The sequence below is a fragment of the Aquarana catesbeiana genome, linkage group LG05, assembly GCF_042186555.1.
Source record: "Aquarana catesbeiana isolate 2022-GZ linkage group LG05, ASM4218655v1, whole genome shotgun sequence".
NCBI lineage: Eukaryota > Metazoa > Chordata > Amphibia > Anura > Ranidae > Aquarana > Aquarana catesbeiana.
In genome coordinates, this window is record NC_133328.1 from 69668636 (window position 1) to 69682831 (window position 14196).

Consider the following 14196-nt stretch of genomic DNA (forward strand, 5'->3'; position numbering starts at 1 on the left):
AGAGGCATTTCAAGCGCCAAACGCTTCTTAACGCGGCTAAATGCGGTAACTCGCATTTAGCCGCATTTCGCTTACAGGCGTTTTTCATTTTTGGCTATTTTGAAAAAAAAAAATTTTTTCAAATGCTTCTAAACGTAAACGCGGCAAAACGCCGGTAAACGCAGCAAAACTGACGTTTTAAATTGTGGGTTACTATCTGTCAAGTTAAATTGTTCAGGAGAGGTTGTAAAAATGTCCCGTGTACATTAAGCCTAATCCAAAACAATTACAATGTAAGACAGGGGTAGTTTTAAAGTACCGGTAGTTTTATTTAATAAATAACTTCAATTAACAATTTTGTAAAAAGTGAACACTAGATACAATAAAAAGGTACTTAAAAACAGGATTGTGACAAACATGAAACACAGGCAAAGCAAAATGGTCCAAGGCTAAAATACAACGAAACCATATGGCAAAAATGTCGATCGAGCTGTGACAAGGCTGAATAATAAAATGGTCACAGTGTAAGTAACCTAAAAGGACAAGTCTGTACATTTTACCGCTTCAGGTGAAATTCTGATGAAATGCAAAAAGACACTAAAAGATTAGAAAGATAAGGAATCACTTCATTTAAAAATAAACATACTCTGACATTGCACCATTACACCCTCTTCACACTTGTGCGATTTGTCATGTGACTTTGGACTTAAAAATCGCATGACAAGTCATACCCCATGTTTTCCAATCATAACCATGTATGTATAAATGAAACTTGGGCATTAAGGCCGCACCATAGACATTTGAGACCTAAGTTTAAGCACTGGGTACACTCCTGGCCACATAAACATGTGTAGAGTTTTGCATACAAGTTTAATTTAATTAAAACTACATTATCCCACCATTCCTAGATCTGCATTGCCCAAGCTGTGGCCAAGATTTGAGGTCAACCACCGCAGAGAAAGCTATTGCTTGGGACAGGTTGCAGATATCTTCTTAAATAAGTAAGCTGTGGTGGTAGTTATAGTACAAAATAGGTCAGGAGGTCTAAGAAGGGAGACCAGTGTACTTTTACTGTAAGTTTACTTGTCCTTTTTAAACAAACCTGCCATATACAATGCATGCTGATATCCTTCTGAAAATGCCGACTGCCCCTCTTGCTCATCCCCTAGCTCCATTATTGAGTCAGTGACCATGTATAATAGGGCGTACACATGGTCGGACTTTGTTCGGACATTCCGACAACAAAATCCTAGGATTTTTTCAGACGGATGTTGGCTCAAACTTGTTTTGTCTACACACGGTCGCACAAAGTTGTCGGAAAATCCGATCGTTCTAAACGCGGTGACGTAAAACACGTACGTCGGGACTATAAACGGGGCAGTGGCCAATAGCTTTCATCTCTTTATTTATTCTGAGCATGCCTGGCACTTTGTCCGTCGGATTTGTGTACACACGATCGGAATTTCCGACAAAGGATTTTGTTGTCGGAAAATTTTATCTCCTGCTCTCCAACTTTGTGTGTCGGAAAATCCGATGGAAAATGTCCGATGGAGCCCACACACGGTCGGAATTTCCGACAACACACTCCGATCGGACATTTTCCATCGGAAAATCCGACCGTGTGTACGGGGCATAATTGTTCTAGTGTCAGCAAGACTAAAAGCTGAGGTGGTCAGCAATGGCAAACTTTGTGTTTATCCCATCAGAATAGCAGGGTTCAAACTGCATTGTCACACAAGTAGCAATTCCCACGAAAATTTGGAATTTACCATTTACAGAGGCTCCAGGACCATTTATGGCACCATTAATGGCATCCATAAGTCAGGAAATATTTTGCTCCCTCTCTCATTTGCACTTAGATTCATCCATTATATCTCTTACAAACTCTGACCTACATTACACCATCCAAAACGTACTGATCATGCTGAAATCTGAAGTATGCGTTGCATTAATATTGGCTAGTCTGTAAATTCCAACCCTGATTTTCCCTGTGAAGTAGAAGTATAATACTTGGAAAATCCTTTAATTACGACCCAAGAACAAAAAAACGTTGCTTTGGAAATTTTTAACAACCATGCTTATATAGATATAATAGTAGGCAGTACATAGGTAGGTGGGCTAGTTTCTTATCAGTCTAAAGCAGGGGTCTCCAAACTTTCTAAACAAAGGGCGGCGGTCTGTCAGTATGTGTGAAAAATGCCCTGACATAAATGATAATAAACAATGCCTCTTCATTGGTATTAGTGGGAGGAATAATGCCCCATCATTGGTGTCAGGGAGAGGAATAGTGCCCCATCATTGGTGTCAGTGGGAGGAATGGTGCCCCATCATTGGTGTCAGTGAGAGGAATAGTGCCCCATCATTGGTGTCAGTGGGAGTAATAGTGCCCCATCATTGGTGTCAGCGGGAGGAATGGTGCCCCATCATTGGTGTCAGTGGGAGGAATAGTGCCCCATCATTGGTGTCAGTGGCAAGAATAGTGCCCCATTGTTGTATCAGGAGAAGGAATAGTGCCCCATCATTGGTGTCAGTGAAATGAAAGCGTGCCCCATCATTGGTGTCAGTGGGAGGAATAGTGCCCCATCATTGGTGTCAGTGGGAGGAATGGTTTCCCATTATTGGTGTCAGGACAAGGTATAATGCCCCATCATTGGTGTCAGTGGGAGGAATGGTGCCCCATCATTGGTTTCAGTGGAAGGAATAGTGCCCCATCATTGGTGTCAGTGGAAGGAATGGTGCCCCATCATTGATGTCAGTGGGAGGAATGGTGCCCCATCATTGGTATCAGTGGGAGGAATGGTGCCCCATCATTTGTGTAAGGAGCAGGTATAATGCCCCATAACTGGTGTCAGTGGGAGGAATTTTGCCCCCTTGTTGGTGTCACTGGGAGTAATAGTGCCCCAAGGGCCAAATTTAGGCAGGCACTGGGCCACATCCAGCCCCTGGGCCGCAGTTTAGAGACCACTGGTCTAAAGAATATGAATATGTGCAAAACATTATTAGAGCCATGCGCAGTGTGCAAACATAAGCAAAGCACACAGAAAGTAGTACACTTTTATACAAAATTTAAAAAGTATTTCACACCATATACAAAAGTCATCACCATTCATTTTCCCTTATATTTAGGATTCACCACTGTTGTCACTGCACTCTTGTAGATGGGGTTTTCACCCTGGAAAGAGAGTGAAAGAGGCAAGCATTAATGCCTGGCACACACAATGAGATTATCGGAGGAATGATCGTCCCTTTTTTTTTTTGCATGCTAATCTCATATCAAAAATGAAGAGTTTACTAAAGTTACGAAAATTCTTGTACGACAAAATAAAAATTCAGAAGTGATGTAATGTGTTGTAGTGTATTTGTATTGCATTTTCAAATGACAACTGTACTGATTAAACGAAAATCGCACGATCTGCCATCCTGCGATTTTTTTTTCCGTGCATGTCCGATCGGATAATATCAGATGAGCTGTCATGATCAGCTCTCGAAAGCTGTGCACGAATGATCCGATTATCGTACGATCGCTCCAAAAAGTGGTATTTTTCGTACGATTTTCTGATCATGTATATGGGGCTAAGACAAGGCCTTAGTATATTATGCAAAATATGTCAATTAAACATTAAATACGTAGGTAAGCAGATATAATCAAACCATTCCCACTGAAAACCCCCACAAAACAGTCATTTATAAGGCAGTCAAACATAAAACTACATCATTGTACATCTTGTCCCCACACTGACACCAAAAGGGAACCAAACACAAAGCAGAGCTGTTAGAGTAAACTTGTTGCATTTCTTGAAGTGTAAAACAGTTCTTGAATGGGATGCAAACAACTTCCTTCAGTGTAATATCTCTTATATCCAACAAGTGTTTAAAGCTGAACTGGAGGAATTGCAGCAGTTTTTAAAAAAATCTCCTGGTTTATAAGGGGTTAAGTCCAACAAGGTGTATGCCACCTCTGACAATGGACCTTTGGATCTCTAATGCAGCAGCTGCAGAGACCTTTGCAGCCACTCTGCCCGCCTCTCCTCTTGTCCAATAATGGAAGGCTTTATACTATGTGCACCTATTCGTAAAATACAAGTATTCAAGTAATGGACAGCAGAGGGGAGGGATGGGGAGAGCGGCTGCTGTGTAGCAGAGCAAAGCTCTCCTGTTAGAGCGCTGAAAGTACAGCGATAGCTGCACTCACAGTGCTCATTAAAAATGTATATAGTAATATAACAGAGATAAGTCCATAAGGTGCCATACAGCTTGTTGGACCTAAAGAGTAACTGAAGGCAGCTTATACTCACCTTTCCTCCAAAAGTCCCTGTTTCTCGCCGGCACCGGCATTTTCTTCTGTGTGCTTGTTTTTGGCCACCTTCATTGGTCGGCGCAGGATAGAATCACTCTGGTGAATGCGCAGGAGACTGCCATTCTGGCATACAGGGATTGGACCAGCCGCTGTATGCCGAGCTGTGTATGCGCAACTCAATTTACATGCTGGGGACACTACGAACAGGCAGTTAAGTGTACATTATTTCAGAAGAGTCATTGCATGTAAAAAAGCCTGCCTGCTCACAGTGAACAACAGCAGAACTTTAGTTATGCTTTAACCCTTTCATAAACTAGCATTTACTAAAAGTCCTGCAACTCCTGGAGTTTTGCTTTATAAAAATAGACTGATCTTAACCACAGACAGTTCATATTTAAAAGACCAATAAAGTGAAAAATGATGCTTCTTGTATACTCTATACCAGGGATCTCCAAACTACAGCCCTCCAGCTGCTGCGGAACTACACGTCCAATGAGGCATTGTAAAACTCTGACATTTACAGACATGACTAGACACGATGGGATTTGTAGTTCCGGAACAACAGGTGGGCCATAGTTTGGAGACTCATTTTCCATACTGTGAGCAGCAAATACATATAATACTATTCATAACATGAATTCCTTTATTTCAACTATAATGTTGCCATGTGTCCTTACGCATGTAGTGCTCAACCCAGAAGGGGCCGCTTGACGCGCGGGGGCCCCCTCTTCTTGTGACCATGATTCTGCAAACAGCACCACAAACACTGACATGCCTGGCAGAGGGGAATATTTATTGCAGATGTCTGGATATACAATCCAATGATTTAACCCTTTGAGAACCAAGGGACGTATTTGTCCTATGTTTTTAATTGCCTGTATCATCTGATTAAGAACTTAAAATACTTTTTTTTTTGGTTTGAGTCAAAGTATTAGTTCTTATCAACAAATGGATCTAGCTTTTTTGCCATTTATTTCATGAAATGGTTTAGTTACAGCAACTGAAGTGTACGAACTTACGAAACTGTACGAAAATAAACATTGCTTCTTTTTTTTCCATAAAAAGTAACTTAAATAGTCAGATGTTATTGGATCATAATTCCTCCCCCAAAAATGACACAAGTGTGGAAATGGTTTTATTTACAGTATTGTTCAAATACATTCAAAAAATATAATTATTTTTATATTGATGACGGTAATCTTATGGTCCTCAAATTGTTGTATGGTATTCTAGAATACCACAGTAAATATTTAGACAATAGCAGGAAGTAAATTACAAGCAGAGAAACAACAGTGGAAAAGAACAGCTAGCAAGAATAAACAGTTAAACAAACACACTGCATTGAATAAACAAGGGCAGGAATGTGCTGCAAGCACAATGATAGGTATAAAACACAACCCCTTCTGCACCCTACTCTGGATAACCCTAATTGTGGGGAAGATATAACACACTGTCAGTTCAGCAGTCAGTAGTGATCTACTCTACTCCTTTTGCTGGCCAGCACGTTGGAGCTCAAAACATTATGTTGGTGCACTTGGGGTAGTGTTCCTATAAGAACTGACACAGGCAATAATACAGTGATCCTTTGCAGGCAACTCTGTCCCTGTTACACAGATGCAGTACAAGGTTGGCCAGCGGCCTCTCACCAGCTCCCTGTCAGCACTAGGTAAGGTGTCCCCTTCTGTCAATGTCCTCGATTTCCAGCTTCTTAGCTAGACAGCATTCTCAGAATCCAGGGTTCACTCCACTGTTTCAGAATGGTGACGATCTGTCTTTACAGCTCTCAGGTACCACTACCTGCTTACTGAATCTGCTTCTCAACAAAATGTCGTCTCTCCTCTCTCCCCAGGTGCAGCAGGTATGTCTCAGTCTCTCTGCAGAATGCCCCCTATTCCTCTTCTCAGCCCAGGAACACACTTAAAACACTCCCTTCCTCAAGTGGGGTTTGAAGTCCAAAAACAAACTATAATATAGGTTAAGTCTCTTTTTTTTAACTACCTTTCCCACAGTCCTTCATATGTCTCAAGCAATCCATGCCCTCAGTTTGCCCCCTAGTTTTATACACTGTTGCTGCTAAACAGACATTTAGGAGCAGTTGTGAATTTTTTTCAACTGCTCCTGAACTCTCCTCTATGTTATCTTATCAGTACATGTACACAGGGTTGTTTATAGTCATTTCTAGGCAGTTGAGTTTAGAGGCCTTTTGTGGAAAGCAAAAAAATTAGTTCAGATGCAGAGTTTAGAGGCATTTCAATCGCCAAACGATTCTAAATGCGGCTAAATGCGGTAACTCGCATTTAGTCACATTTCGTTTACATGCGTTTTTCATTTTTGGCTATTTTTAAGAAAAAACATTTTTTTTTTCAAACACTTCTAAACGCAAACGCGGCAAAACGCTGCTAAATGCGGTATGTAAACACGGCAAAACTGACGTTTTAAACGTGGGTTACTATCTGTCAGGTTAAATCGTTCAGGAGAGGTTGTAAAAACGTCCCTTGTACATTATGCTTAAACTGTTTCTGAATGCTTTCCCCAAAGAGGAGCAAAAGTAGCATTGTACACAAGAGACTTGTAGCCAGGTCTAAGTAGTTGCTCTTCTCTCTGCCAGCATTGCAGACTGGGGCCTCAAGCAGTTGCAGCAACACACCCCATTGCACGGGTAGAGACCAAGCTCAGCAGTTTTTCTAATTGGCTTTCTCTGTAACTGCGCATGGGCAGTTCAGTGTCACCAACAAGGATTTTTTTTACCGCCGTCCAACGGGGGCAATCCGAACGAGGATATAAGGGGGCACTAAGGGGGCACTCTGGAAGGGGAGGACGTAAGGGGGCACTCTGGAAGGGGAGGACGTAAGGGGGCACTCTGGAAGGGGAGGACGTAAGGGGGCACTCTGGAAGGGGAGGACGTAAGGGGGCACTCTGGAAGGGGAGGACGTAAGGGGGCACTCTGGAGGGGGAGGACGTAAGGGGGCACTCTGGAGGGGGAGGACGTAAGGGGGCACTCTGGAGGGGGAGGACGTAAGGGGGCACTCTGGAAGGGGAGGACGTAAGGGGGCACTCTGGAAGGGGCAGGACGTAAGGGGGCACTCTGGAAGGGGCAGGACGTAAGGGGGCACTCTGGAAGGGGCAGGACGTAAGGGGGCACTCTGGAAGAGGAGGACGTAAGGGGGCACTCTGGAAGAGGAGGACGTAAGGGGGCACTCTGGAAGAGGAGGACGTAAGGGGGCACTCTGGAAGAGGAGGACGTAAGGGGGCACTCTGGAAGAGGAGGACGTAAGGGGGCACTCTGGAAGAGGAGGACGTAAGGGGGCACTCTGGAAGAGGAGGACGTAAGGGGGCACTCTAGATGAGGAGGACTCAAGGGTGGATTCTGAAAGAGGATATGCGTCCATAGTTTGGGTTCTTTAAATTATTAATAGGACTCTTGTAAATAGGATTCTCTTGCTGGAGAAAGGAATCCACAGAGAAAAGGTTCACACATATAGTCTGACAGAAGTCTGGACAGTGACTTAAAAGCAGGTGAAATCTGAAATACATCTAACAGGACAGCTTTGTGGAAGGAATCTTCTGGTCTAAAGCATCTGAAAAGGCTAGCAGCTACCACAAATGCGAAATATTCCATCTGTAAGCTCTCTACACTTCCAATCCAATGTATAGGAACAAACTGACAACTACAGAAGCTCAACACAAATGTCCTGGGAGGAACGATAGCTTGGGATCTCCTCCAGTTTTCAGCAGCGCTGCCTAGAGGTAAGTAAGCTATAATTTACTTCTTATTAACTATATCAAAAGTAGGGATGAGCCGAAACACCCCCCCGGTTCGGTTCGCAGCAGAACATGCGAACAGGCAAAAAATGTGTGCGAACACCGTTAAAGTCTATGGGACGTTAAAAATCAAAAGTGCTAATTTAAAGACTTTTGTGCAAGTTTGTGCAATAAAAAGTGTTTGGGGACCTGGGTCCTGCCCCAGGGGACATGTATCAATGCAAAAAAAAGTTTTAAAAACGTATGTTTTTACGGGAGCAGTGATTTTAATAATGCTTAAAGTGAAACAATAAAAATTAAATATTCCTTTAAATATCATGCCTGGGGGGGGTGTCTCCTTAGTCTGCCTGTAAATTAGCGCATCTTTCCCATGTTTATAACAGTACCACAGCACAATGAAATTTCGAAAGGAAAAAATGTCATTTAAAACTGCTTGCGGCTGTAATGCATTGTCGGAACCCGGCAATATAGATAAAAATCATTGAAAAAATGGCATTGGTTCCCCCCTCCCAGTCCATTACCATGCCCTTTGGGTCTGGTATAAATATTAAGGGGAACCCCGCACCAAAAATATTAAAAAAAAAATGGCATGGGGGTCCCCCAGGCCCCCCAAGCACTATATACTCTGAACAGCAGTATATATACTATACGGCCTGCCCTATATACTAGGCAGAAAAATTGGGTCTTAGGTGTTGGTGGTGCCAGAATACTGTAACCCTTCACAGTTACTCTTGTTGGGCGCAGGAACGGGCCCTGCTGTGAAATTTATATAAAAAATTCCAATTACATGTCCCTGTTAAACAGGGGCAGAAAAATTGGACCTTTTGTTTTGGTGGTGCCAGAACACTGTAAGCCCTCACAGTTACTCTTGTTGTGCGCAGGAACGGGCCCTGCTGTGAAATATTATATAAAAAATTGTAATTACATGCCCCTGTTAAACAGAGGCAGAAAAATTGAGCCTTGGGTGGTGATGCTACAACACTGTAACCCCTCACAGATACTCTTGTTGGGCGCAGGAACGGGCCCTGCTGTGAAATATGATATTACAAATTGTAATTACATGCCCTTGTTAAACAGGGGCAGAAAAATTGGGCCTTGGGTGGTGATGCCCCTCACTGCCCGATGTACTGCTGGTCGAGACCCGCTGCGCTTTATTATTAACCCCCAGGCGCTGCCTGGCTCACTGCCCATACAACTGGTTGCTAGACACGGCCTGCCCCAGCATTCAGAGCAAGCCGTAGGAGAATCTCCTCCTCCCACCTAAGCTCAGCCCCGACTCCGCCACCGACTCTACCCCCCGACTTCGGGTCTCTTTCTGATGTCTGTTCCTGCTCTGGAAGAAAGGAAGGAGAAATGCTCCCTGCCCCGAGGACGTGCATGGTCACTCTCCTTCCTCCCATACACCGCCCTCCACTATCCCCCCTCCCATCATACTGCCCTCCACTACACCCCCTCCCATCATACTGCCCTCCACTACCGTCCCTTCCATCATACTGCCCTCCACCACCGTCCCTTCCATCATTCTGCCCTCCACTACCCCCCTTCCATCATACTGCCCTCCACTACCCCCCCTACCATCATACTGCCCTCCACTACTACCCCTCCCATCATACTGCCCTCCAATATCCCCCTCCCATCATACTGCACTCACTGCCTCCCCTTCCATTATACTGCCCTCCATCATACTGCCCTCCACCCCTCTCATCTCACTGCCCTCCACTGCCACCCCTCCCATCATACTGCCCTCCACTGCCACCCCTCCCATCATACTGCCCTCCACCCAATAATTCTGCCCTCCACTGCCACCCCTCTCATCTCACTGCCCTCCACTGCCACCCCTCCCATTATACTGCCCTCCACTGCCACCCCCTCCCATCATACTGCCCTCCACCCCATCATACTGCCCACTGCCACCCCTACCATCATACTGCCCTCCACTGCCACCCTCTCCCATCATACTGCCCTCCACCCAATCATACTTCCCTCCACTGCTACCCCTCCCATCATACTGCCCTCCACTGCCACCCCCTCCCATAAAAAAAAACACTATAGAAAATAAAATCTAATGGTAAAAAAATAGTAAAAAAAAAATAAAACAAAAATTAAAAACTACTGATCCTGTCCACTACTCTACTGACCACGTCCACTGCCCTACTGACCACATCCACTGCCCTACTGACCAGAACCCTGAGCTCTGTACATAGCTCATCTCAGAACTCTGCACTCTGTACATAGCTCATCCCAGAACCCTGCACTCTGTACATAGCTCATCCCAGAACCCTGCACTCTGTACATAGCTCATCCCAGAACCCTGCACTCTGTACATAGCTCATCCCAGAACCCTGCACTCTGTACATAGCTCATCCCAGAACCCTGCACTCTGTATATAGCTCATCCCAGAACCCTGCACTCTGTACGTAATGCACTCCAAACCCTGCATGCTTTTATCCTTTTTTTTTAACTGAATGTGCTGGGGCTTGTATGTATCCATGAGACTTTTGCTTGCGGAACAATAATAAAAGCATATTTTATAGGTACAAGGAGGCCCGAGTTTTGTTTAATGACGCCCCTTGAGCTCCTCCCACTGTCAGAAGTTTGACCGCACCCACATTTGCCGTGGCGCGCTATGCAAGGTTACTTCCTTCCTCAAGTGCCCCTCATTCTGAAGTTGGGAACTATGGTGGTGGTGATGCCCTAAACCAAAAATATTGTTGGAAGCTAGCATCATCAAGAAAGAGGAGGAATAGGATAGTCAGCATAGGCAGTCTTCAAGGGATCCCACATCCATAGCAAATTCAATCAGTTACATCAGCATCAGGTGCTTGATAGCTGCTATTCCAAGACTGATTAATTTTTATGAATGTGAGCCTATCAACAGAGTCTGTGGACAGGCGCACTCTTACAAACCCTCCAGCAGCACTGAATGTGCATTCAGAAAGCACGCTGGATGCAGGACAGACCAGTAGCTCGATTGCATATTAAGCAAGTTCTGGCCATTGGTCCATCCTAAGACCCAGTAACCCAGTGGATGCTCTGTTGGAAAGGTTTCCAAGTCTGCTCTTGCCCCTAGATATTCCTGCACCATATAATGCAGATGCTGGCGAAAAACAGACAGGCAGACCCGATCGGACCGATTGTGTGAAAGGGGCCTAAGGCTGCTTTCACACTGATGCACAGCTGTTTATCTGCATCTCAACTGATTCAATCTTCACTTCTTCCTCAGGATTCCTGCAGCTGGTTGCTGCTGTCCACCAAGTGGTTATAACTGGTGGCTGCTGCTGGCTGTCCTCCAGGGCTAGTACTGCTGTTGGGTACTGCGGACAGGTGCTGGTACTGCTGGCTGGTACTGCTGTTGGGTACTGCCTGCTGGTACTGCTGGCAGATACCGCTGGCTGGTACTGCTGGTTGGTACTGCTGGCTGGTACTGGTACTGCTGGCTGGTACTGCTGGCTGGTGCTGGTACTGCTGGCGGGTACTGGTACTGCTTGTGGGTACTGATACTGCTGGCGGGTACTGATACTGCTGGCGGGTACTGCTGGTTGGTACTGTGGGTACTGGTACTGCTGGCTGGTACTTGTACTGCTGGCTGGTACTGCTGGTGTGTACTGGTACTGCTGGCGGGTACTGGTACTGCTGGCAGTTACTGCTGGTTGGTACTGGTACTGCTGGCGGGTACTGGTACTTTTGGCTGGTACTGGTACTGGTGGTGGGTACTGATACTGCTGGCGGGTACTGATACTGCTGGAGGGTACTGCTGGCTGGTACTGCTGGTGGGTACTGGTACTGCTGGCTGGTACTGGTACTGCTGGTGGGTACTGGTACTGCTGGTGGGTACTGATACTGCTGGCGGGTACTGGTACTGCTGGTGGGTACTGGTACTGGTGGCTGGTACTGGTGGCTGGTACTGGTGGCTGGTACTGGTGGCTGATACTGGTACTGCTGGCTCTGGCACTGCTGGCTCTGGCACTGCTGGCTGCTGTCCGAGATCGCGGGTTCCCGTGCATTAGTGTGACAGAAGCATGTGGCTGCAATAGAGAGCAGAGCCGATGCTTCCTGTCACAGGTGGAGTACATTTGGTATCACTACACCTGTGAAGGAGCCAGCGTTATACAGGAAGCATCGGCTCTGCTCCCTCTAGCGGCGGCTCCGTTCTGCGCGCTGATGCTCGGAGATGGCGGGTTGGAAACCCGAGATCTGGGCTTGCTGACCCGCCATCTCAGAGCAAGACGTGGCGGGCCACATCGGAGGGTGCCGCGGGCCACATGTGGGCCAGCGGTTGGGCACCCCTGCTTTAAGGCCTCCTGAAGGTGTTTCATCCTCTGATCCCTCTGCGAAGGCAGAATGAGTTCTGCAACTTTACCCTTGTAACATGGATTAAGAAGGTTTGCCAGCCAGTAATGATCCCTCTCCTTGATATCACGAATCCTAGGGTCCTTTCGCAGGCTTTGCAGAATAAGGGAGGCCATGCAGCGTAAGTTTGCAGACGCATTTGCAACTCCTTGGGTTTCTGGGGACTAAAAACCATCCCTTGAAGACTGAGTGTTATCCTCTACATCCATGCTGACACAATCCTCCTCCTCCTCTTCTTCCTGTATGTTTGGCGGGCCCGCAGGAATGCTATCTGGATCAAGGGGGCCTTGAGAGGAAAAGAAGTCCTCCTCTTCCTCCCGCTGTTCTGCCTCAAGTGCCCTGTCCATGATTCCATGAAGCGTGTGCTCCAGCAGGAAGACTAGAGGGACAGTGTCACCGATGCATGCATTGTCGCTGCTCACCATCCTTGTGGCCTCCTCAAATGGTGACAGGACAGTGCATGCATCCTTGATCAGTAGCCACTGGCGTGACGAAAAAAAGCCAAGCAGCCCTGACCATGTCCTGGTGCCATACTCGCACAGGTACTCATTGATGGCCCTCTGCTGTGTGTGCAGCCGCTGCAGCATTGCCAACTTTGAGTTCAACCTGGTGGGCATGTCACAAATGAGGCGGTTGGTGGGCAGGTTGCATTCCCTTTGAATGTCATGAGCACTGGCATTGTATGACCGGCAGAAATGACCACAGACTTTTCTGGCCTGCCTCAGGAGATCTTGTAAGCCTGGGTACCTGGTCAAGAACCACTGCACCACCAAATTTAGGACGTGTGCCAAACATGAAACATGGGTCAAGTGTCACTGTCGGTGGGCGGAGAGAAGGTTGGTGCCATTATCGCATACAACCATTCCTGGCTGAAGCTGGCGTGGCTTCAACCACCTCTGAATCTGCCCCAGCAGAGCTGACAGAATCTCTGCCCCAGTGTGGCTCCTGTCCCCTAGGCAGACCAACTCAAGCACTGCATGGCATCTTTTAGCCTGGCTGCTTGCATAGCCCTTTGAGCGCTTACAAAGCACTGCTGGTTCAGAGGACAAACCTGCAGAAGAGGCCATAGAGGAAGAAGAAGAGGAGGGGGTGGAGGAGAGAGCTGTGGCAGAATCACCACTAGCATTTTGGAGGCGTGGTGGCGAAACAAGCTCCAGCAACACTGAACCCTGTCCTGCATCCTTCCCAGCTGCCAGCAGAGTTACCCAGTGCGCCGTGAAGGTAAGGTAACGTCCCTGCCCATGCCTCCTGGACCATGAGTCAGCAGTAATATGAACCTTATTGCTAACCGCCCTGTCCAACGAGGCCAAAACATTGCCTTCCACATGCCGGTAGAGAGCCGGAATGGCCTTCTGTGAAAAAAAAATGATGTTTTGGAACCTGCCACTGAGGTACAGCACATTCCACAAATTCACAAAAGGGGGCAGAGTCTACCAGCTGAAAAGGCAGCAGTTGCAGTGCTAGCAATTCGGCCAAGCTAGCATTTAGACGCTGAGCATGTGGATGGCTGGGACTGAATTTCTTTTTACGGTTCAGCAACTGGGGTAGGGAAATTTGCCTGATAAAATCAATTGGTGGTGTACTGCTAGCAGATTGGCTGCAAATACTTGGGACACCTGTTGTTATACCTTCATTCCTCTCAGTGCAGGTTTATGAGAGGGTTCTGGTTTATGTGTTCTGGTTTTGAACGGCCCGCCTGGTTATTTGGACATATATATCTTTTGTGGCCCCCAATGATCTCCCAGCAACGGGGCCACAAAAGATATATATGTTGGCTGCCTTGGAGGGGTCAGGGAGGAGGCGGGACG

General features: G+C 46.5%; 1 protein-coding gene across 1 annotated transcript in view; it reads right to left on the bottom strand.

Moving 5' to 3' along the window:
• Positions 1–310: 310 nt before the first annotated feature.
• Positions 311–14196, bottom strand: part of LOC141144315 (integrin beta-1-A-like) — a 115117-nt gene continuing 101231 nt past the window's right edge. The window contains exon 16 of the mRNA XM_073629871.1: positions 311–3151. Within this exon, the coding sequence (XP_073485972.1) occupies positions 3086–3151 (66 nt within the window). The 3' untranslated portion in view covers positions 311–3085. The remainder of the gene's footprint in view (positions 3152–14196) is intronic.